Source organism: Furipterus horrens, unplaced genomic scaffold (assembly GCF_987537825.1).
Source record: "Furipterus horrens unplaced genomic scaffold, mFurHor1.1.pri manual_scaffold_4, whole genome shotgun sequence".
Lineage (NCBI taxonomy): Eukaryota > Metazoa > Chordata > Mammalia > Chiroptera > Furipteridae > Furipterus > Furipterus horrens.
Window position 1 is genome coordinate 170051095 of NW_028327174.1, and position 25579 is coordinate 170076673.

At 44.9% G+C, this 25579-nt stretch overlaps 1 protein-coding gene and 1 pseudogene across 1 annotated transcript in view; both read right to left on the bottom strand.

The window, feature by feature from the left end:
- The window catches only part of GOLM1 (golgi membrane protein 1), a 52097-nt gene that overhangs the window by 17422 nt on the left and 9096 nt on the right, over positions 1–25579 (bottom strand). Inside the window, exons 2-5 of the mRNA XM_090274242.1 lie at positions 20284–20433; positions 18560–18739; positions 3165–3219; positions 706–808 (exon numbers count right to left, since the gene is read on the bottom strand). Coding sequence (XP_090130368.1) covers positions 706–808; positions 3165–3219; positions 18560–18739; positions 20284–20412 — 467 coding nt within the window. The 5' untranslated portion in view covers positions 20413–20433. The remainder of the gene's footprint in view (positions 1–705; positions 809–3164; positions 3220–18559; positions 18740–20283; positions 20434–25579) is intronic.
- Positions 23993–24495, bottom strand: LOC150013264 (ubiquitin-ribosomal protein eL40 fusion protein pseudogene; annotated as a pseudogene).

The window sequence follows — 25579 nt, forward strand, 5'->3', positions numbered from 1 at the left end:
CTTGTTATCCATGTTGCTATGTGTTTTTTCAAATTATAATCATAGGTTTTATATTGTGCCATATATTATACTTCAAAAGCCATATTGAAGGAAAGAATTTATTTTTTCTAAAATAATTGTTATAATACACCCTGGCTGGTGTGGCTCAGTGGATTGAGCATTGACCTGCGAACCAAGTGTCGCTGGTTCGATTCCCAGTCAGGGCACATGACTAGGTTGCATGTCAGGTCCCTAGTTGGGGGTGTGAGTGAGAGGCAACCACACAGTGATAAAAAAATAATAATAATAAAATAAATAAAATAATTGTTATAATAAAATAATTTTAATGCAATAAATTTTTTGCTAAGTTGCATCAAAGAACACTGCTTACAAAAGAAGAGTGTATCTACTATATGTCATGAAATTTTCAGCAAATTATTATGAATAATAATGTTTTTATAGACACTTTTCATAAACTCTGCATTTCTCAGCAAAATAGCCTGGCATTTCTCACACAAATTTTACCAATTACGCAAAGGGTTAAAAGATAAGATGCGTTATTTCTGTAGGCTCTGACTCCCTGAAGGGACTGGGCCTTTCCCGCAGAGCCCTGTGTGCTCTGTAATGAGCAGGGCAAGTGGAGATTATGCTGGACCCAGTCTGCTGGCCCTGGGCTAAAATTCAGTAGCCGCCGAGTACATGCACCTGATGCTGAGACACACTTACAGGTCATAGGAGAACTTCCTCTCCAGGTGGGTCTGGTTCTTCTGAAACTGGAGGACGTCCTGCTGCAGCTTGCCGTAATTCTTCTGCAGGGCCTTTAACTGGTCTAAGCCAAGAGGAGGACAGGAAGTCACAAGGTCACCAGGACAGCAGACACATCAAAACCCACAACCAGAACACAATGGGCAGTGGCACACCAGAGAATGAGGAGGGGGAAGAGGAAGGGATGAGACCACAGCCCCCTACCAGCACTCCTAACACCCCAGCCACGAAGTGCCCCTGCAAGACCTATGATCCTACAGGAACATACACCCTGTTTCTTTTCCAAACATCTCTTTTCTCTTCAATCTCCATTTTGACCTCCAGCCCTTAAAATGCCTGTTTCTTTTTTAGACACCATAAACCCTGAGCTGTCCCACAAGGCCACACATGCTACCAGGTACCCCAGTGATTTCGACACATGGTCAGATAAGCAGTCCGTCCAGCCGAACCCCCATCCTTGGCTGCCAGGCTCCCCACCAGCATTCTTCTGTCATTTATTCACAGCCAAGCTCTCAGAGGCCATGGATTCATTTAATCGGCTCCCCCTCTTATCTGGGAAACTGCAATTTTCTTTGAGGAAATTCAGCCCCATCCCTGCTGCCCGGCCAACTTGGCTCATGAAAGCAACATAGTAGGAAACATAGAAATTAAGTAGATATTTGCAAGTCTGAAAAGAACTGCAAAAGAGCAAGGATGGGGTGCTACAGGAACACTGAAAAGAATCTTGTAAAAGCGCTATAGAAAAAAGCAGCCGCTGGCAAAGGGTCAGGCCAGAGGTGGAAGGACAAGCTGCCACAGAGGTGATACCAGAATGGGCAGACGGCGGCAACCAGCGCCCAGAGCACAGCCCTGAACAGCCCTGAGTTCCCCGAGACCTGTGCGCACAACTCTAGACCTGCAAGGCTCCCTGGGGGGGAAATAAATGAAAGTGAAAGATTCAGTGAAAACACAGGTCTATCTCAAAAACATTTATGTAATGTCCTTGAAAAGACAAAACTGGGATGGGGTGGGGCGGAAAACTGCTCAGTGGGTGCCTAAGGCTGAACTGGGGGCAAGGGGTTGACCATGAAAGGCTTGGGGGGAACTTCCTGGAGTCATGGACATAAACTGTGTCTTGGCTGTGGTTGTGGTGGTTTAGGGGACCCTGCATTTATCGACACATACAAAAAGGCACATTACAAAGGGCAGACTTTATTGTGTGTAAATTATAGTTCAATAAACCTAACCTTAAAAAAAACAGATTTCATAACCAAACCGAGCATGGGGCAATGGAATACTACTCTGCAGAGAAGCGGAATATACTGCCATCTACAACAGCATGCACGTGGAGTGAAAGAAGCCATACAAAAAAGGATATGTATTGTCTGACTCCATGTATACAAAACTGTGAAAAATGCAAACTAATCTACAGAGACAGAAAGCAGATCAGAGGCTGCTGGGGTGAATGACCAGGGAGCACAGAAACTCTTCTGGGGGTGATGGATACATTCACTGCGTTGATTTTGGTGGTCATTTCTTGACATGCACACTTACATCAAAACTTGCAAAGTTGTGCACTTTAAATTTGTGTAGTTTACTGTATGTCAATCACACCTGATTCGAGCTTGTTTCAGTACAGTCCTGCTCCGCATAACAATGTTTGGGTCAGTAGCGGACCACATGTATGACAGTAGTGTACCACACAGCCTCGGCGTGTAGGAGGCTGTACCGTCTAGGTTTGGTGAGGGCCCTCTGTGCTGTTTGTCCAAGGACAAAATCGCCTAACGACACATTTCTTAAACCATATTCGTCGTGAAGCAGCACATGGCTGTATAGGGAAGGCGGCAGACCGTATTCCCTTCCTGACGTCTGACCAGGAACTTCAGCTCTGAGAAGCTGCCCCGCAACCAAGTAACCCACACTTAACTTTGTGTTACCCTGCGTTTCCCCTATTGATATTCTTAGAATTCTAGACCAGCACTGTCCAATCAAACTACTTTTGGAGGTTTACAGCTGTGAGTTTACAAAACAGTTTATTCTTTATTATTTATTAATTATTGTATTATTTTCCATACCTACAACTGTAAACCTACTTTTGCCCCACCCAGTATATATTATATATATGTATAAAACATATAACAGGTCACATACATATCATATATATGTGTGTGGGTATATATGTATTTTTTTTTAACATATCAAAAAATGAGTGTTAATTCTTCTGTACAGACCAGTTTGCAATGTAGTCACTAATATCTTAAAGGGAAAGCTCTTTAAGGAAATATAGTTAGGCAAAAAGAATGAATTAGAAATTACTCAGTCACTGGTAATCACACCCATCAGATTAGAACAAGAAACCCTGGGGAAGGACAAGAGGAAAGGCAGGTTTCTCCTTCCTTAACAGCCTGACATCTGGTGTAATGAAGAGGAGGGGAACTCACCTTGCAGGGTTCTGATGAGCCTCTCCCCTGTGGTGATATTATTCACCAAAACGGCCTGCAAGGGAGATAAACACAGGATGAAACACCCAGAAGCTAACAACTCAGAAGAGCCCTAGTAAGATGTACCTGCAGGGGTCCAGGGGTGGGGATTGAAGGGGAGCAGCCCCTCCCCCACCCAAAGCAGATGTCAGGAAGGTCCAGGCCGGCTCTCTCTGAGCTCCAGGATAGGCTCTTCTCCCTGCAAGGCTCTGGCCACGCCTGTCTGGAGCAGCCACTCTGGCCTTTCTCGGTGGGAGCCTGGTCTGGGTACAATCACATCCTCCATCAGGAGTCAAACTCTGAATCCCAGGCTGGCTAACCGAGCCAAGAGAAGGGCACTTGGTGACCACTCCCACCAGCACCACGTCCTGAGTCGTTTCAATCTCTGGCCTCTTCCTTCTGTCCACAGAGTCTACAAGCTTGGGGAGTGGAGGGTTCACACCCAGTTAGTTTCACAAAGCTGGGAAAGCTGATGACAGAGGAGGGAAAGCGCGACACAGGACTCAGGATAACCATGTAAAAAAAGTCAACAGAAAAGCGCGTGTGCAGTTACGCGTGACCAGCAGCCTGTGGGCACAGAGGAACCGCTTTACAGCAGCAGCTCTGCTGAGAGCTTCAAACCAGCTGTGTGAGGTGGGCAGAATACTATTCATCTCAGGGCGCAGGAGACTGAGGCACGGACTGCTTAGGCAGCTCAACGTCACATGGCTCTCTCCACAGCAGACAGGCAATGCCAAGCCGAAGCCCCCGCAGGCCGGCTCCAGGAAGCGAGCCCTCCGTGGCTACTTGCCAAATTGGATCTAAGCCCCACGCAGGACACCAGTCCAGTGGACTGCACCCATCCAGGGCTAAAAGCAAACAAACCAGAAAGAGAGGGGACTAGATTATTAAATATCAGAGCACAGAGCACTGGTTAAGCGTTGTTTTGCGAACACACACTGCGTATGGGGCCACGACAGGACAGTTTCTGTGTTACATCCAACAGAGCTTATAAAACGCCATACACTGGATATGCTGCCCATCACTTGGAGCCACATTTCTGTCCCATTCCTGGTTAATGGGGAGAAAGACAACCACACCACCTCCCCCTTCTGTGCCTCTGGTTTCCTCCTGGACCTCTCTGTCCAGCCCTCATCCTTTCTTTGGCCTGAACAGTTTTTTGAAGTAAGGTGTTGATGAATAAGGGGTGTGTTCGCAGAAATGAAACTTGGCCAAGCTACTCTGATGTTTATTTTGGGAGATCTGAGCACAGAACACTTCCTGGTACAACAGGAAAGCAGTCACAGGGATAATATCCTGTATGATTAATCTCTCAGGGAGAGACTGTCAAGAGGGGTCTTTATAGATATCCTATGCCAGCAAAAGAAAAAGAAAAATCTATATATTTTCTACATGAGCAGCAGAGAGAAAACCTGCAGTGACAGGCAGGTTCGCACAGCAGAGCATCAGATTTACACAGGTCACACACATTCCATTAAAAAATACAAAAGATAGCCATACAATCCAGCATTCTCACTTCTGGGTCTACCTCTGCAAGAACTCAAAGCGCGATCATGATGAGATGCCTACATCCCCATGTTTTCCAGCAGTACTATGCACAAGAGCCAAAAGCTGGGAACAACCCACTGACCTTCCACGGATAAAGAAAATGTGCACATAGTGGAATACTGTGCAGCCTTTAAAAATGAATGGCACAGCCCTGGCTGGTGCGGCTCAGTGGATTGAGTGCCGGCCTGCAAACCAAAGGGTGGCCAGTTTGATTCCCAGTCAGGGCACATGCCTGGGTTGTGGGCCAGGTCCCCAGTTGGGGGCGCATGGAAGGCAACCGCACACTGATGTTTCTCTCCCTCTCCCCATCCCTTCCTCCCTCCCTTTCCCTCTCTCAAAAAAATAAATAAAAACTTAAGAAAAAAAAAAAAAATGGCACATGCCACAACATGGATGAACCTTAAGGACAATCCAGTCACAAATGGACACATACTGTAGGATCCCCCTCAGCGAAGTATCTACAGCAGTCATCATAGGTACAGAAAATGGTGAACAGTTGCCAAGGGCTAGAGCAGGGGAGGGATGTGAGGTGTGGGGGGATTACAGTTGAATGGGCACAGAGTCTCAGTGTCATGAGACAAAAAATTTCTAGAGGTCCTTTGCACAACCTGAATATACTGAACACTAATGAACCGTACCCTTAAAACTTCACCTAATTTAGGGACCAAAACCTCCTTCTCCCTGAACATCAGAGCTGAAACACACAGAAAAAGAAACACTTAAATGGTTCTACGCTGATTATGTCTCAACAACTGTTATCTTCTGGGTAAATCATTCCTAAACTATAGCAATATAAAAAGTATGGTGATATGACTTTTGACCCTTCTCCACTTATTCCCCTCAGCCCCACCCCGCAAAATCCACACTGGAGTCTGCAACTACCTGGGTGTTCAGGAAGATGCAGAAATTGCTGCATTTGGAAATATCAGAAGATTTTTCAGTCTCCCACGTAACTTTATTCTTCCAAACAAAATATATTTTAGTTACCTCCCTCTACCTACTTATACATGGAAAAAGTCTCCACTTAAGTAAATGAGAAAAGGATCATAAAATGCCATCAAGACTTTATATGCAGTTTTACTATTTATTGTAAATTTCACTGAATCATTTTCAGGAAAATAATGCAAATGCTTATACTTTTTTGGTGTGTTCAACAAAAAGAACATTTGCATTAAATGAAATTATTTTTAAATGAATGACAGTCTACTTTAAACAACCTGGTTGTTTTTCACATACTGGTGCAGTGACTTCGGGGGGCACTGCACTTCCTGGTGCATATGAACACCCCAATGGGAACACTCGGCAGCAGACAAGGAGGCCCAGTAAGAGCCACAGGAATGTAACCAAAACTCAATTCAAAGACCTCAAGATGACTCTTCCAAGTACAAGTTCATTATAACCCATTCTATTCTGGGAAACAAGTGTATTTGATCAAATTATTTCTGCATTAGATTCCTAGAATAGGAAGTTCAACATTTCACAGTAAATTTCCAAAGCAGTAAATCTACCATAAATTATGTTCTGTAAGCTCAGTAAGATGTAAATGACTAAACTTTAAAATTACTAACTTTTGAAAAGCTCCCTTAAGTGTGATGCTGACTGCATTATAAAAAGGTGACTTTTACAGCGGTGTTTGTTTGGCTTATTAACATAATCAACTTGCCTTGAAGGTGAGGGTCCACCCTCAGGTAAGCCTCACTGAAGTCCTCAAACCACCTCACCCTTGTCAACCCATCTGCACTCAGGTGCCTTGATAACATCTTCATAATGACATTCTTGTTGGTGCCTTAGGGAGATGAACCTTAAAGTAAAAAACTTAATCTTAATGACCTGGGCCTGACATTAAGAATGAAGGGAAGCCCTGGCTGGTGTGGCTCAATGGATTGATCACAGGCCTGTGAACCCAAAGGTTGCCGGTTCGATTCCTGGTCAGGGCACAGGCCTGGGTTGCGGGCCAGGTCCCTGGCTGGAGGCAGGTGAGAGGCAATCGGTGGATGTATCCCTCACGCATTGATGTTTCTCTCCCTCTCTTCCCATCTCATTAAAAATAAATAAAATCTTTAAAAAGGACTTCCGGCCAAGATGGAAGCCTAGACTGACACGCTCCGTCTCCCTCCATAACTAAGAAGGAATACAACTACCGCAAAACCAGAAATAACCAGAAGTTCCAGAACATCAAACTGCATGGAAGTCCAACTTATGAAGTTATAAACAAGTGGTGCTCATCCAGATGGGTAGAAGGGCAAAGCCGGGATGGAGAGATCAAGCTGTGCTGGCGGCAGCAGCTGCAGTGATGGCGGCGAGACGACAGTAAGCAGAGACACCCGTATTTAAGGGGAGGCAAGAAGCACCTGGGGAGCACTCCTGTCTGCAGACCAAACCCATCAGCTCACAAGTTCAACGCCGAGGAAGGCAGACCCCCATTGCCTTGGACTGTGAGGCCTGGTGGGGGTAGGGACGGAGGAGGAGGCTCCCAGTCTCTCAGCGGAGAGTGAATGGCAGGAACCCATCTGGGACTCCCGCTCCAACACAAAATGCCACAGTGTGGTGAGAAGGGCTGCCCAGTAGTTACGAGTGCACAGGGCCCCGCCCCCTATAGCACAGGCGGTGTGACAGCCCGGCACAGGAAGCAAAGGTAAACACAAAACTGTCAGGATGGCACAGATCATGACAGAGATCCCAATCATGAAGCTGACCAGCCAGCAAATATCTGATCTAAGGGCTCGGCAGATAGGAAATCTTTCTGAGGCACAGTTCAGAGCTTTGGTTATATGAATGCTTACAGACCTAACAGCAGATCTTAAACAAGACAGGGAAGGAATGAAGGCTAGTCCTGCTGAAATGAATGAAAACACATACAAAACTAGTGGTGAGGGAAAGAAAACCAGGGATCAAATAAACAAATCGAAACATAGGAAAAGAACAAACAACCAGTGCAGAAAGAGGAAACGAAAAGTGAGTAAAATGAGGAGAGGCTCAGAAACCTATGGGACAGCTATTAGTGGGCCAACATCTGAATCATAGGGTTGCCAGAAGATGAAGAAGAACTAGAAATTGAAAAATTATGTGAAAAAATAATGAAACAGAACTTCCATAACTTGGGGAAAGAAATAGACTTACAGGTCCAGGAAGCACAGAGAGTTTCAAAAAAACTGGACCCAGGGAAAACCACACCAAGACACATTATAATGTCAAAAATTAAGGATAATGTCAAAAATTAAAGATAAAGAGAGAATCTTAAAAGCAGCAAGAGAGAGGAAGAGAATTACATACAAAGGGGTCCCAATAAGACTATCAGCTAGCTTCTCAAAAGGAACTCTGCAGGCAAGAAGGGACTGGCAAGAAATATCCCAAGTAATGAAAATAAAAAACCTACAACCACGAATTACTCTATCCAGCGAAGCTGTCATTCAGAATAGAAGGGGAGAGAAAGTGCTTCCAGGACAAAGTAAAACTGAAGGAGTTCATCAGATCCAAACCACTGTTATATGAAATGTTAAAGGGATTTGTTTAGGAGAAAGAGGATCAAAACTATGAACATTAAAATGAAAACTGTATCACAACAACCAACAACAGAAACTAGGGAATCAAAACAAAGGCAAACTAAGTAGGCAATGAGAGTGGAAAATGAATTATAGGTATGAGGAACATTTGGGAGGGAGGTCACCAGGGAAAGGGAAGTGGGGAAAGGGAGGGAGATGGTACAGGAATTAAGAAGCATAGCAGGAGGGAGTGGAGTAGACAGGAAGATGCTGAGAAGAACTATATGCACAACCAATGGACATGGACTTGCAGGGGGTGGGGGGGACAACTGGAGGGAGGGGGTCACTGGGTGGAAGGGAGCAAAGGGAAAAGAAATTGGGACAACTGTAACAGCATAATCAATGAAGCATATTAAGAAAATCTTTAAAAAGAATGAAGGAAAAATATGAAGTATTCATTAGTGTCTTCTTCTTACCCTTCAGGAATTTCAGAATCTCCCAGAGCAGTGCCATCCAACAGGAATATGTTATCACATATGGGAATTCTAAATTCTCTACTAGTGACATATAAGTAAAAAAGAAAAGGTTGGGCAATGGATTTCAATAGACATTTCTTTAAAGAAGATGCACAAATGGCCGATTAATACATAAAAGATGCTCAATGTAAGTCATTAGAGAAATCAAATAAAAACAAGAAGATACCACTTCACATTCACCAGATGGCTACAAGTTTTTAAAAAAACAACAGGGAAATAAGTATTGAGAAGGATTTGGAAGAACTGGAACCCTAATACACAAGCCGATGAGAATTTTAAATGGTACATTCTCTATGCTAAAGTTTTGTGGTTCCTCAAGAAGTGAAAAAGAATTATCACAGGACCCAGTAATTCCACTCCTAGGCATGTACCCAAGAGAGCTAAAAACATACATCCAAACAAAAACTCATCCACAAATGATCACAGGATTATTCTTAACAGCCAAAAAGTGGAAACAACTCAAATGTCCATCAAGTGCTGAACGGATAAACAAAAAGTGGTCTATCCATATAATGGAATACTATTCAGCCATAAAATGAATGAAGTATTGATACAGGCTACAACAGGGATGAATCTTGAAAACACTATACTAAGTGAAAGAAGCCAGACACAGAAGGAAACAACATGTATGATTTTGTTGATATGATATGCCTTGAACAGGCAAATCTATAGAGATAAAATAAATTAGCAGGGGATATGGGGGGTGATTGCTTAATGGTACACATTTTTTGCAGGGCATGATGAAAATGTTCTGGAATTAGATAGTGGTAATGGTTTTGAATATACCAAAACCACTGAATGGAAACTGGTTAAAGTAGTGAGTTTTATGTTTTGTGAATGTTATCCCAATTAACAGAAAGAAACAGCATTAATAAAATATCAGTATTTAATTTCTTTTAATATATATCCACATTATAGTATAAAGATGGCATCAACATATAACAGTATTAATGAGATATTTTACTTTTTTATTCATACTAAGCCTTCAATCTCTAGCATACTTTACAAGACAGCACATCCCAACTGGGACATTTTCAGTGCTCAATAGCCACGTGCTGGTAGGGACAGCACAGTCCTTGAAGAATAAGAAAGGAGGGCAGAAAGAATCCCAGTAGCAGAGAAGTGTCAGTTATTTATTTATGGCTCCCACTAAGTTTACATACTCAGGTAATTACCAGACCAAAGTCCATGTGCCTGATGCTTCAAAAGGCCAAAACTCAAAATGTCAGAATCTGGAGGAAAGGGTTATTGATTGAGAAGGTACCAACCAAGAGGATGTGAGACCTAGTGGTACCTCAAACCCATCTTAAGACTTCAATACAGAGTTAAGGCTTCCTTTATGTCAAGGGAAGGGGAAATGGGACAGGTAAGATGGGACTGGTGACCACAGACATCTGAGTACCAGCCAAGTCAAGAGGAAGACTATGAAACTTCTTTGTTCCTGGTCATTATTTTTTATCCTGACCTGACAATATGTCTGTTGATTTTAGAGAGAGAGGAAGAAGGAGAAGGAGAGAGAGAAACATTAATGTGAGAGAGAAATGTTGATCAGTTGCATCCCATATGTGCCCTGACTGAAAACTGAACTCACCACATTTTGGTGTACAGAACAACATTGCAACCAACTAAGCCTCCCCACCAGGGCGTATTCTTACTCTTTTGATTCTCGTTGATGTGAATCTGGTCAGGAGATTCCTGCAAATCTTTGATACACTATCATTATTTTCCGCCCTGACCAGTGTGGCTCAGTGGGTTGGGTGCCATCCTGCAAAGAGTATCACCATCTATCCAGGAAAACACACAAGCATGGTTTCTCTACACACCCGAAACAGCTCCTGCCAGAAGGTCCTTGTGTTATCAAGCCGCACCAGTGACCTGGAACATTCCTTGGCTCTTCTTTAACCAGCCAAGAAATTCCACAGTGACAGTGTTGGGCTCGTGCTCACAGCAGCAGATTCGAACCCCACCCAACCCCACCACACTGATGTGGGAGACGCCCTGGCAGAGCCCCTTCTGTGGCTTTAGTTCTTTCCTTCCCAAATGCGAATCCCAACAATGTCTCCGTTCTCAGCTGTGGGAAGGTCAGATCCTGACTTCCTGCAGACAGGTATACACAGACTTGGGGACTAAAGAGAAATGAAAACTGATCTAAGTGCACAGGTCAGAAGGCTGCGGCCAGTGCTCCTAACAGACCCTGCACGCTGATCTTCCACAGGAGGAATCGCAGACTCCCCCACACGCACCCTTGTCAGCACCAAAGAGAAAATAAATGAAAAGGCAGCAAGGTGAAATGTCCTCTACATATTTCACATCAAGAACTCGTCCTGCGGTGCTGGATTAAGTACAGAGGTGAACAGAGGGGCAGGGAATTCTGAGTGAAGAGAGAACAGGACAGCCAGCACAGGAGCACACTCTCAAGTGTCCGCCGTTACACCTTTCACAGCTCCGAAACATGGAAGGGCTCTGTGTAATAAGGAAGACACCAAGTTCAGGAGCGAGCACCTCCGCAGGCTTTGCTCCCATCCCTGTAGAACCAGAGAGCAATGCACAGAAAATGCAGCCACATCTGCTCAACTGCCATCAGGACAGGCAAGTCTCACTGCACAGCAATGCCCTCGGCGGGGAATTAATCCAAGGAGCCTCATAAAATCGAATCAGCCTTAAGTAAGCCTTCCTCAAGTTTCCACCCGAGGTCCAACAACAGACCCCAGGCCTGTTCCCTTGGCAACGACGCACAGAGCAGGCAAGGGACGGAGAACGCTTGATGCCATCCGGGGACAGTGCAGTAAAAGGGCGTCTGTGTAAATGTGATGCCTTTTGCCATTTCTCTTAACACAATTTTTTTTTTCAAATGTGGGAGGTAAATTACTCGTTTAATTACAAAGATGTCTTTGAAGGCTACATCCAATGACAAATCAGAGAATTTACAATCTGAAAAGATTGAAAAGCTTCTTAAATCCACTCCCCGCCCTCCCAAGGGAAACAGACTTTTGATGGATTCATTCCACCTGCCTTCCACTTTCTGCCTCTATGCAGACCTCCCCCTCACCTCTGCCAGGTGCACCTGTCACCCAGGCCTGTCATTTCCCCTGCTGGCTGTCGCCTGAATCTACTCACTTCTCAGAATTCATTCTATTCTTACATCAATTCAGCAAATAATTTTTGCTTCAAACATTTTAAGAGCTGCCTAAGTGACTGCCTCCTGTCTGCCCTGCTCCTCACTCCAAGGATGCCCCCCAAGAGCCAGGGGCCTACCTTTTAAACCCCTAGATCTGATATGATGACCCTGATTCACAGCTTAAACCCTATGATGAGGCCCCTGTCCTCCAACTCATGTTCAGACTCCTTAAATGGCTTAAAAGACCCCGTGTGAACGTGGACCCCCCAACCCTGCCTGCCTGGTGGAGGACGCAGATCAGCTCCTCCATGTCTGCGGCACACAACTTCCACTGCCTTCCTGAAGAGGCTTGAAAGCTAAAGTACATTTTCCAGACTCATTCCCAGAGGGACTTAGACCCAGTCAGAGGCATTCACTTGAGACTCGAATGCTGAACAGGGTCAGGGGGCTGGAGGTGCAGAATGGAGCAAGGAGTGTGGTGGGCCGTCTCTGAGCTAAGCCTGCAGCAGCGCTCCTGGCTCAGCCTCCGGGCCGGGCCCTGGGCCGGGCCTGACATGGTGGGCCGTCCCAGCAAGACTGCTCCTCCAGGCCCTTCCCACCACTCCACTGGCACCCACTTCCCTGTAAAGATCCTTTTCACTTCAAACTGCTAGTGACTTCTCTAAGACACATCCACTCCTCTTTCTCCAGCACTCACTGGGAAACGCAGACACAGACTGGTCCACACCTGGGCACGAGGCCAGCACCCAGCAGACTACTGAACGAACAGACAGAAATGAACACAGAAAATTAATGGGAATAAAAACAAAAAAGCTTTTCTAGAAACCTTGATTCTTCCATCAATCACAAGGATGAAAGGTGATAAAAAAAAAAATCAGAGAAACTACATTCATCTGCACAAGACCACCCTGGTCCTCCAAAATAATTAATTAATTAATTAATTAATAAACAAACAAACAAACAAACAAACAAACAAACCACCTCCCCAGAAGAGGCAAATCACCACGTTCTCAGGCGCACAAGAAAGCTGACCTGGAACACCCCTGAGAACCATGTTCTGCCAGCAGCCTGGGCCCAGCCCCCGCCGGCCACTCTGCAAGTCCCTGGAGCCAGCAAGGACCCCTCCGGGTGCAGTCTTCACCCCAGCCAGGGTAATGCCTGTCTCGCTGTCAGGCGCTTTCAGAAATTAAATGAGCTCTTACATGTGAAAGCACTTTGAAAATTCTAAAGTAGGACAAATAACCAAACATTTTCCCCAAACTTCTTAACATCAGTCATTTCTTCTTTAAGAGGCAGAGTCTTAGCGAGGAGGTCACTCACAGAAACAAACGCTGCTGCAACTGAAGGGAGTGGCCCGGCCCACGTCCAAAACATCCAAGAACCAATGACGTAAACCAGTTCAGCTCTTTGGGCTCTCACCACCCCACAACCTCCGCAACGCCGCCAGCTAGTCATTTACAACAAAAAAGTCCTCTGTAACACGATATTTCCATGCCGCACACCCTCAAATAACACTGGCCAGCGTCTCCTCCTGTCCCAAGTTACTGGGCAAGAGAGGAGAAACCTGGAAGCTTACTGAAGCCGCCTCAGCGTGGGCGCAGGTCACACAGGGGAGTGACTTAGGAAAGGTGAACGGCTGCTTGTCCTCCCTCCACCTTCCCAGCAGCCTCTATCTGTGAGCTTCTCTCTCTGGACACAAAACAGTTACCATGTCCTCAGCATCCCCTCTTCTTTCCTTTCACTAGTTTTTGGGTATGTTGCTTCCCTCCAGGAATGATACAGGAACTGTATTTCCATTACAAATGAAATGTTATTGAAATGATTTTCTTGGTACTACTGTACCGTCAGTTTACATATCTTAACAATAAATGAAAAGTCTGGATTTCAACATCAGATAAATGGCTGCAAATAAACCAGCCTAGCAAGAATGTCTCAAACAAAAACGCAGGAACTGAAGCTGCTTCAGACTCTAGCTTACGGCAATCAAAAACAAGCACAACAGCACAAACCTGGACATTCCCTGGATGACGTGCTACCAGGTAATACAGGGTCTCCCTGATTCTTTCCCCAAGCATTTCAGATGTTAGGTAATTTGTCCCATGCCTGCATCTAAGGCCACTGTGTGGCTATGAAGCAGCCACTAGCCAAGAGAGGACCCAAGACCTTGGTAAGTCTTAGACCCAGAAAGACTGAGCAGCCTTCTGACAACAAAATAAAAGAATGGACTAAACCACTCTGTGCCAACCTTAGAAGATAATGCAGACCTTTACAGGTGAATCTCTTATTAGCTTTTGCCAAAAACTAACTAAAACCTGAGGGTTTGTTTCTACTTAGGCCCCTTAAAAACTTGTTTTATACACACACACACACACATAAACCTAAAAAGAAAATAGTATTTCATTGGCGGCTGTGTAAAGATTATTTATAGCCATACAAATTTGATGGTTTAAAATGTGACCTCAGGTTTTCTGACACTGTCCAAAAATAAGAGTCTAATTTCCTCCCCTTCCACTTGGGTTGGCCTGAGTGACTCACTTCTAAGTAATGCAGAAGAAGTGGCCCTATTGGCTATAATAAAAGGTGTCGTGGGTTGTACTATAAAAATCCATGTCCACCCGGGACCTATAAATGAACCCTATGAAAAGCCTATTCAGAAACAGGGTCTATGCAGCTGAAATTAAGTTAAAATGAAGTCTCGAGGGTGGATCCTAAATCAACACGACAGAAGAGAAGAGGCAAAGACACAGAGACGGGGGGGGGGGGGGGGGGGGGGGATGTGGCCGTGTGAGAACAGAGGCAGAGACTGGAGTGATACCCGTGCAAGTCAATAATGTCACAGATTGCCAGCAAACACCAGGAGCTACGAGAGGCGAGGAAGGGTCCTGCCACAGAGCCTTTGAGGTTCTGCTGACACCTTGATTTTGGATTTCCAAGCTTTCAGACCATGAAAGAATAAATCTTAGTTGCTTTGATCCACCTAGTTCATGGTAATTCGTTATGGCAGTCCTGAGAAACTCTTACAAAGGGTTCAGCGTCCTCCTGGCTCATTCCCTCCCTGTCTCTGTCAGGATGCTCAGCCTGGGAATCCGGCCTCCATGCTTCAAGGAAGCCAAGCAGCCACGTGGAAAAGCCACATGTAGGTGCTTCAGCTCCAGCCTTACTGAGGTCTCAGGCCACTCATACCAGATACAAGAGTGAGGAAACCCTTCAGGCGATCCTGCCCCCAGCCTTCGAGGTTCCTAGGCAGTGACATGGTGTGGAATAGACATAAGCTGTCCCCACTGAGCCCTCCTGCATAGCAGAGGTGTGAGCAAAATAAACGTTGTCTGTCATGGTTTTAAATCACTGTTTTGGAATAATTTGTTACACAGCAATAGATAACTGAAATAACAAATGTATTTGCAGTCCTGTTCACCTGAATCACCTGTAGATCTTTATATCCAATACCTAGTCACCTAAGCCAATTAGCTATCAAGATAATTTACTGAAGTTCCTTTCAGCAAACTTTTGTGAAGAATTACCTTATCTCAAACTATACCCCCAATTTTCTACCTTTGAAGTGGTTACCTCAACAGCCCTGAAGTAATAATACAAAATAAGCCAAGAGTTTCTGGGTCTTTTCTAATGATGGGCAAAAACTAGATGTGTTCAAATATGTTCATCATTTAAAGAACCCCCTTTACATCCTACAATTTTCATGGCACACCTATCTGCATCACCATGATCTGAGAACTTCAAAAATAGGGTGCGTGTGCCCATGTGACTGTGTATGTAGAACCTTTAAAATAAAAATTTCTATATTCTCAAAGACCCAACACCCAGAGATTCTGATCCACTGTGTTTTAAAAAGCTGTCCTTTTTTTTTTTTAGAGAAGCAAGATCCCAGGTGATTGCTCCAGTTGAGGAATGATGGCTCAGCACAACTTCCATAACGAATTAGTTCAAAATCCGAAGATGTGTCATAAACAGCAAGTCAATCTGACAAGCTGGGTGATAACCTGCTTCACCGTACACTCGCAAGCAATGCACTCTCACCGGGGCACAGCCACTGATCAGAAGGTGAACTTGACTACCCGGCCTCACCTCATGCAGCTGAGGGACACAGACCTGAACACGCGTGCGCCTGACCACAGCCCCGTGCCTTTCACCAGCACACAAGCCTAGGGGAAAATCCTCCTGGAGCTAAGAACCTGCCCCCGCTCCCAAAATGAAAAGAATTATAGATCACATAGCCGAAAAGTCAAAAACTCTGAACGTAAAGGGACCTTCCAACCTTTTTCAACAGCTATTTGACTGTCTTTCAAATGTGTATTTTATCTTCTTTACTGGAACCCTTTGGTTTTCAACACACACCAGAAGATATTTACTGTGACTATGAGAGGCCCCTCAAGCAGTTCTGAACTTGGGGGTGGGTGGAAGGGCTCCAGTCACACATTGTGCCCCCTGTGTTAAAACAAACAAACAAAAAAAATCACCATAAAACTGAAGCATTAAGAACAGAGGTCAAACAGCCGCCTGGTTTCTGGCTAAAAGATGTTTTCCCTCTTGTTTCTTTCTACATGAAAAGATGTTTTTAGTCAATCATATTTCAAAGAAGTCCAAATTATGCTCTTATCTCCACAACAGATGGCACTCAAATGAACCAGCATTTCTGTCTTAGGACTTGCCTGTGGTGAAGACACTTCATTGACTGCATTACCAGAACTCTCTAGATCAAATGGTTCTGTACAGCACATTCTAAGGATTCTGTCCACATGACATGGGAGGCCCAGGTGTTTATGTTTCACAGGGGACTGGAGCCCCGCAGGCTCACACCCAGGCCAAGGCAGAACGCCCGTGAGCAGAAATTACCCTGCAACAACCTCTGTCCCCCATCTCCACCCAAAACATGCACACATACTTTTATGCAATACACAAAAATAACCAGAAGCTTGGAGAAGTATGAAAGAGATTAGTCTAGAATTTTGGATTTCATAGTTCTAGTAAAATTTCAGGAGCCACTGGTAGACTGATGGAATTACAAAAAGAAAAAGAAAAACAAACTAAGACACTTAAAAGCAACAACGGAACACCACACACAGATACACAAACAGAGACACACACACACAAACAAGCTATTTTCTATCACTACTATTTCAAAAAGAAAAAAAAGAGAAACAAAAACGTAGAATGGCCAGAGGCTTACAGTAAAACACAAATCTTTCTAAGGAAAAGGGCATTAAGTATTCAGGTAATGACATACACACAGGTTGGAAAGGCAGAGACATGCAGTAAACCTTGTTCCTCCCTCCTTACCTATGGAAAAAACTGCTCTGACTGGTCCCAGGCCCGCTTCTTCAGCCAGGGACTAAAGCAGCACCAAACCAGCATGAGCAGTCCTTTCTCCCCACCCAGTTCGGGGGCCCATCTCAGCCCAGGCCCTATGGGGCAATCACTGCTGGTCTCTGCTGGGTCCCCTTTCCCAGCCTAACGTTTCCCAGTTCCGGTCACTCCTCCTTCCTAACCAGGCAGAGGACCTACGTGCCAAAGACATTTTCCTGTACAACCTTACAAATACAAGAGGGAATTTCTGCAAACGCCATTCCTTGAGAATAAACTCTGCTTCTTCTCAAAAATGTGCTTTAAGGGGGTTCTGTCTGTGTTCGCCGGTGAGAAAAGTCTGGGCACTATTCTATTCGGTTAAAGACAACTTCATGGACACAATCAGTGTCACCCACATATGAGATGAGAGAAGTAAAGCGAAATTACGAAGCACTTGACTGTAATAGCATTAAAATTGGAAGAAGCCCCAGAGGAAAAAAAATATACATTTGTGGATATGGGAAAGTACTCTGCAAATAAATTTTAAAAAGTATCTCTCACATTTTTATACCAGTTAGGTAAGAAAAGTCCGAGGCCCTATCTAGAAGTGGCTCATTTTCTGAAGTGCTAGCCACTAATTCATACTAAAATCAAGTCATCTTCGAGATAATGGATCACAGGATGCAACCTCCTTCCAATAAATCAAGTATTTCAGAGACAGAGGTGCATGTATTAGTAAGAGCCAAACCCTCTAGGTAATAAATAGTCATGAGTTTGACACACTCCAGAAGAGACATTAGTAACTTGCACGGTTACACAAGTTAATAAACAAGAAGAAAAACAGAAAACACCAAGACATAGAAAGCTTAGATATGTACGTTAATTAGTGGGAAGCCCCTTCCTTTTTAATCTGTGTAGGATCTGACTTTTTTAAACTTAAAATCCAGTGTTCTTGAGTCCCCTACTCTCTTTGTTATTTCTTAGAGGTCTGCAACCCTTCCAATCCGTGAGAGGTCACAAGGGCACAAATGTTACTCTTCTCTGACACACAAACATCCAGCACAGGCCTGGCATAGAGTTGGGACTTAACACATTTGTAGACAGTAAGGCAAAAAAGCCAACAGGAGGATAAATCTGATACTAAGATAGTTCTTTTGCATTTCTCTCATTTATCACCACTGCAAAGGGTTTTACAAGAAACCCACCCGAGGACTAATGGGTATATGGGACAAGATACTCAAAGCTTCATCAAAAGGCTAACTCCATACATTTACATAAACACATACACAGCCGCTCATCCTCCCATCGAGAACTGGACACGTGTAAACGGGTATTGAGGACAGATGCAGGAGAAAACCAAGCAGGCCTTGCCTTTTCATCCTGGTGTAACCTGTTGACACTCTCCATCTGAAAGTTGTGGCTGGACTGGATCTTGTCAAGCTGCTCCCGCTGCTTCTCCAGCTCGCCCTGGAACTCGTTCTTTTTCAGCTCCACAGCGCCTCTCTCGGCGGCCGCCCTGCGCACCCTGCCTTCCAGCTCCATGATCTGCGTCTACAAGGACACCACAGCGTAAGGGCAAAAGTCAAGCCATCTCTGCAGGTCAGACCACGTGAGCAAAGGCAACACAGGCCCAAAGTCAGCAGCACGCCCTACACACACAGTGTGTCCCCAATGCTCAATCTTTAAGGTCGACTGTGGAGAAGCAAGAGCAGGTTTTTCTAAACAAATGGTCTAGAAAGCATGAGTATGCCTCCGCTGCATGTCTCCATGGAAACACCCCCACACCCCACTCAGGGAGTTTGTGAGGTTTAAATAAGTACATAAAATGCCTCCTGTTTCCCCACTAACAGAGCAGCACTTAACCGCTCCTTATCAGACAAAGGTTCTAAAAACAGATTCAGTTCTCCAATTCTGGACACCAAGACCACATCTGCAGAGAGAACAGGGCTGCGGTGGAAGCTCAGACAAAGGCACTACATCCCTGGTGTGTAAGCATGAGAGGAGGACAGACAGACATTCAGGTGCAATGAAGTTCCAGAGCCCAAAAGCTCTGACAGCAGAAGGACTGGGTGGAATCCCAGCTCCCCTGGTACCTTACCTCTCTGTGCCTCAGGCTGCCTACCTACAAAATGGGGAAAATAAAAGTCCCAACCTTGTAGAGTTGTGTACAGAAGATGACGATGTGTATAATGCACTGTTAAGGAAAAAACTATTCTGATGCTTATTAAAACAGTATGGAAAACTGTTTGAGACGACCACGAGAGGGGTCATGACTACGGCAGGAGGGGAGAGAAAGAGTGTTCAACTCTGAATACAGCAAAGATAGCAGAGGATTTATGGCCAAAGAGCAGACTGAGGGGGTCAATACGTGGACAAGTATTAAAGGAAACATCAAGGGTAAGGGGATTCTTGCTAAAGGCAGACCGAGGGCTTAAAGAATGAGGGATGAGGAGCTTGATCAGATATGCGTTGGGAGATACTTAGCAGGAGTCTCTGCTAAGTCCAGGCTGGGCAGGTCACAGACAGGAAGGGGTAGGGGGTGGGGGCAACACGGAGGCCTAGTGGAAAAAGGGGCCCAAGGAGCCCAATAAGTTTGGTCAAGGAGGGTGTGTGTCACTGCTAAGCACTGCTTGACCCATGATGGGCAACAATGGATGGGAAAGCTTAAATTATTACTATCATGAAGCAGTGATGATAAAGACCTTTTCACACCCATTGTGCAACCTCCTTTTCATCACCAGGGTTTGAGATCTAGTACGATGGGAGGACAAGAATGGGTGTGGCCAGTGCCCTTCATCAAGCTGTCTTCGCAGCACCAGCCCAAATGGTCCAACTAAAAGTTCTGAACTCATAGGAAAAGCAAAAAGGGATGTCCTGGCAGCAATGCTAGGGAGTCACAAGGGCCCAGAAGCAAAGCTGGTGTGGAGCGTCAGGGCCCAGGATGACTAGGGGCACATGCAGAGCCTAGAACTCGCACTGCAGGGAGCACACACCATTGAGCGCTACGCCTCAGGCAGCGATAAAGCCAAACCCCTCAGGCACCCCCCCACCCAGCAATGTTAAGCATATACAAACGAAACAAACACGCAGAACACCTGGAGGTCCACGCTCCGGGAGTTCGCCATCCAGTAGTTGAAGCCCAAGACAATGTTACAGGCCACCAGGGCAGCCAGCACAAAGGGCGGTGACTTCATGGTCCGACGCCCGTTTCCCAGTCCCATCATCTCAAAGGCCAGGCTGAGAATCTGCCAAATAAACACAAATATATAAGCCTCAATATTACTGTCCCATGCCCAAAGCAGGCCACGTCCATTGTCACAACCAACAGGAAAGCATCCTGTCCCACGGCGCAACTGGCATTTGCTCTTTGAAACGTGAAGCTGTTGAGAGAGAGAACAGAGAGCAGCACCCACAGTGGGCCATGTGGGTGGCTCCCCAGGACAGGTTCACAGACCTCAGGCAATTAACAGTTTCTCTTACGCATCAGCTTCCTCCTCTGTAAATCGGAGACAGAATTACTGATAGCACCCAGTTAAAGCCTTTCTTTAACAAAGCAGGAAAGCGTCCCACAGGAGTGTGAATTCACACTGGGCGAGTCAGGGACAGACAGGGCCCACAGGCAGAAATGAGGCCGCTCGTTTCTCCTTCTTCAGCGCCCTTATTTGTGCAACAGCAGCACGCTGAGCTGCGCGGCACATCCAAGTTACGGAGACTTCGAGAGCTGCAGAGAAAACGAGCTTCTGAAAAGAAACACAAATACGGCTTACAAGAAAGGAGCCATCCATTTGGCTCATGGACTTCAACTCAACACCACGTCTGGCTGGATCCCAGCCCTGATCACCAAGGACAAGGAAAGTTGACTTTGCCAAAAGGCTTTTGCTGAGTGGGATAAAACAGGATCTTATATGAGGGAGGGTAATAACCATTTTTATACCAGGTGGGGTCAACAATGGAGGAGGAGGGGGCGGGATGAAAGGGAAGGGGGTGGAGGGGGAGGAAAGACCACCGGGGACACACCTTTTAAGAAAAGTTTTTGTGAGTGAGAACACAGAAAACCTGACAGAGCCCACTCTTACCCTACGGGAGGTGTCCTCTTTCTTCATACAGGCACACCTTGTTGCATTGCTCTTCGGTTTATTGAGGTTCGTAGGTGTTGTATTTTTAACAAACAGAAGGCAAGGCCCTCCACCAGCAAGAAGATTGTGACTCACCTTCTTATAAGACCTGCTTTCTGCGGTGGCCTGAAACTGAACCCACAGTTCCCCTGCGGAATGTCTGTCCAAGGCACGGTCCCCACTCCTCCACTTCTAATTCTAAACGGGCAGGGCCCAGGTGTTGGTGTTTTTCAGTCTCCCCAGGTTATTCTCATGTGCAGCCACTTTTCTCGATCTTTCTTGACACACAAGGAAACAAGACCATTGGCACTATTCTGTACATATCATGAATCACTTAGTAATACATCTTGTCACCCTTTTCCTGGTAGCACATGATAGTTTGCTCTGTTCTTTTTAAAGGGCTGACTCGGGCTCCACTGTGCACCAGGATTTACTTAGCCAGTCTCCTACAGATGGCCATCAGGCTTTTCTAGGCTTGCTTCCAACAATGCTGCCACAAACACTCTTACACATCCGCATCTGTGTTTGCAAGATCTTATCCAGGTGTACAATCCCTTATCAACAATTCAGAAATCCAAAATGCTCTAAAAACACAAAGGAATTTTGAGTCACTCAGTCAGCAACAAAAAAATGACCTGAAATCAGATAAAGTCTGACCAGAACTCACCTGAAACTACTACTAATAGTCTTGATCTTTCTCCCTTCATATGAATACTCATATATTTTGTTGCAGAAAGACTGGTGTTTGACTGTGGGATGCTGCTGCAGACCTTCCTGGCGCTGTCACATACTATATAATAGATTGATCTGCTTTGACTTCATGCCTTTGTGGTGTGACCTCATGTAGTAGGAGACCTGTGGGATTCAGTGGTGCAGTCTCCTTGACCTCCTGAACCCAATGTCCTTCGGATGCCCTTCATACTGTTATTTGGGCTGTTTGGTTGCACTTGGGTTTTGATTGTTATTGTGCTGCCCTTTGGTGGGTCCTTCCCTCTGGCTAGCTGACTGAGACTCACTCCTCCCACCACGTATTATATACTCACACACTATATAATAAATATATTTTATTATCCTCTGAATTCTGAGAAAATTCTGAATTTCAAACCCATCTGGCCTCCAGGGGTCCTGGGAAGGGGGGGTAAACCAGCAGGGAGCTTACTATGTGTGAGGCACTGATCAAATTCTCCCAATACAGGGCTCACGGATGCCTCCATCAGTGTGAGGGAGCATTCTCATCCCCATATTGCAGAAGATGAAATATCACAGACAGCTGTGGATAAATTTCAGTCAGTGGAATTGCTGGGCCGAAATATATATATATGTTTAACATTGACAGCTCTTATCACCCCTAAAATATTTAGGAAATTACAGAGGAAAAACAATACCTTTACAGTGGAGAATCCTAGCAGACACCACCTTAGCTGGCTATGTGGTCAAGGTTAATATCACCAGTCATGAGGTATGTCAGCATCACGGACCACCTGGTAGGATCCATTAGGAGAAAAAGTCCAAGGAACTCAAATTGAGGGACAGTCTATAAAACATCTGACCAACACTTTTCTAAACCTGTCAAGATCACGAAAAACAAAGAAAAGGCTGAGGAACTGTCACAGACTTAAAAACTACAAAGACATGACAACTCAATGCAAGATGGGATCCTAGACTGGATCCTAGATCAGGAAAAGATCACTAGGGGAAAAACTGGTGAAATTCAAATAAGTTAGGTGCCTTGGTTAATAAAATAGGGGCCAAGTCAATTTCTTAATTTTGGCAAACTCTCTGAGAATGTAAGAGGGTAACATAAGGAGAAGGTGGGTATAGGATATATGGGAACAACCTGTACTATATTTGCAACTATTTCATAAATTAAATTTCTAATAAAGTTTTGATAAATCTTACCATGTTGCTTCCAAGTCATTTCCAATAATTTACCCTTCCATCAGCTGTATGAGAATATCTGTTTTCTCATACAATAACACATGAACTTTTTAATGTCTGGTAATCTCATTAGTAGTGATATTTAAAATAAATTCCTTTAGTTACGAGCATAAATGAACATCTTTTCATTCACTGGCCATTTGTATGTTCATTTTAGTGAAGACCTTTTCATAGCCTCTCCAATATAAACTGGGGTGTTCATCTTATTGATTTGTAAGAGCTCTTTGTATATTAAAGACAAACCTTTGTTTTTTCGTTAAACACTTTTCCTCAATTTTTCATCTATTCTTTAACTTTCTCCATGAAATTTCCTGCCCACAGCTTTTGGTTGTTGGCAGTGCTTTTAAAATAACCTAATATGCCCTGGCTAGTGTGGTTCAGTCGATTGAGTACCAGCTTACTGACCGAAAGGTTACCAGTTCGATTCCCAATCAGGGCACATGCCTGGGTTGCAGGCCAGGTCCCCTGTTGGGCATGCACAGGAGGCAACTGATGGATGTTTCTCTCGCACATCGGTGTTTCTCTCCCTTCCTTTCTCGCTCCTTTCCCCTCTCTCTAAAAAGCTAAATAAATAAATAAAAATAATCTAATCTTGTCAATCTTTTATTGCTCTGGACTTTCAGAATTAAAAAGACATTTCCTACTCTGGGTTTCAAAATACATTTACCCATATCTCCTCTCAAACATATTTATGGTTTCATATTTATACTTAAATTTTTCATCCACTTAGAATTCTTTTTTTTTTTTCCAGTCAATGAAAGGGAAACTTTATTGAGGCCCCAGGGTCACAGGGATTAGGCAGAAGACTGCCCTGTAGACCAGAGGTGATGGAAGGGCCTTATTTAACCTTCTTCTTGGGGCACAGGTTGTTGGTGTGGCCGCACTTCTTCTTGCGGCAATTGACAGCGCGTGGGTGCAGGCAGGCATAACACTTGCGGCAGATCATCTTGTCACAGTTGTACTTCTGGGCGAGCTGGCGGAGAGAGGGCTCAATTATGCCACCACGCAGACGAAGCACCAAGTGCAGGGTAGACTCTTTCTGAATGTTGTAGTCCGAGAGAGTGCGGCCATCCTCCAGCTGTTTGCCCGCAAAAATCAGACGCTGCTGGTCAGGCGGGATGCCCTCTTTGTCTTGGATTTTAGCTTTGACATTCTCAATGGTGTCACTGGGCTCAACCTCAAGGGTGATGGTCTTGCCAGTCAGGGTCTTCACAAAGATCTGCATCTCTGTGTCTGACACTCCGCCGCCTCGTTGAAAAGCGAATTCTTTTTTAATGTAAGAAGAAAATACAAGTTTTTTTCTTCTTTTGGAAATGGCTAGGCAGTTCTTTCAGTATCCTTTATCAAACAACCTATTTTTATTTAGTGCCTTGAAAGGCTATCTTGGTCATATACCTAATTCCCTCACAGTATAATTTTAGACGAGATCCTTCAATGACCTTTTGTTGTTCCAGCAGATACGTTAGTGGGTAGGTGTACTTTTAAGTCTGAAAACGGAATATGAAGTCAGTTCAGTCAGTTCTCACTTCCAGGGAAGTGTATAGATGACTGTTTAATATTCTCCTTCCTTTAGCCAGTCAATAAAAAAACTTATTGAGCAACCACCATGAGTCAGGTGCTGTGCTAGCAGCTCAGGGAGGTGTTAAGAGAACAAATACTGAAACTCACCTCTCCGGGTTCCACCCTTCAGAAGCCAGAAGACCCATGTGTGCCTCACCATCCTCCATCCAGGGTTTTTATGAGGATCAAATGAGCTAACATATGGGAGGTGCTGAGAACCACATCTGGCACATTGTAATTACTCAGTAAATGCTATCACCATTATCAGAGCTGAAAAGACGAATAACAAATTATTTCTAGATCTAGGCTTTTCCTACTTTACAAGGAAAAGGTGATGAATGTTTTCTTCCCACAATCATTCTACTGAACAGAAAGCAGCCACCTGCATTCCTGTCACTGCTGCAGCAGAACTGCCATCACCTGGAGCTGACTCACAGCGGCCGCTGCAGCAGCAGATGCCCCAGACCAGGCCCATGTGATGAAAAAGAGAGGTTCAAGGAAGCCACACACAAGGCCAGGCAGGTGTGCCGCTGCCCAGAGGGCACGGTCAGGAGAGCCCTGGGCTCCTGAAGGACACAGGGCTGCCCAGGTAAGAAGGTAACCACCAGGGAGGAAGGGCCAACACTCATCCTTCAGGCCTGCAAGGAGCTCCACCACTGCCTTGCAGGACTGAAGAAACCACTACTGCTGAATATAAAGGGACAGTTACAGGTAAGAAATGACAAAGACCGGTGAAGACTTCGCGTGGTAATGCAGCAGAGCCTGAGTTTCCAGTTGT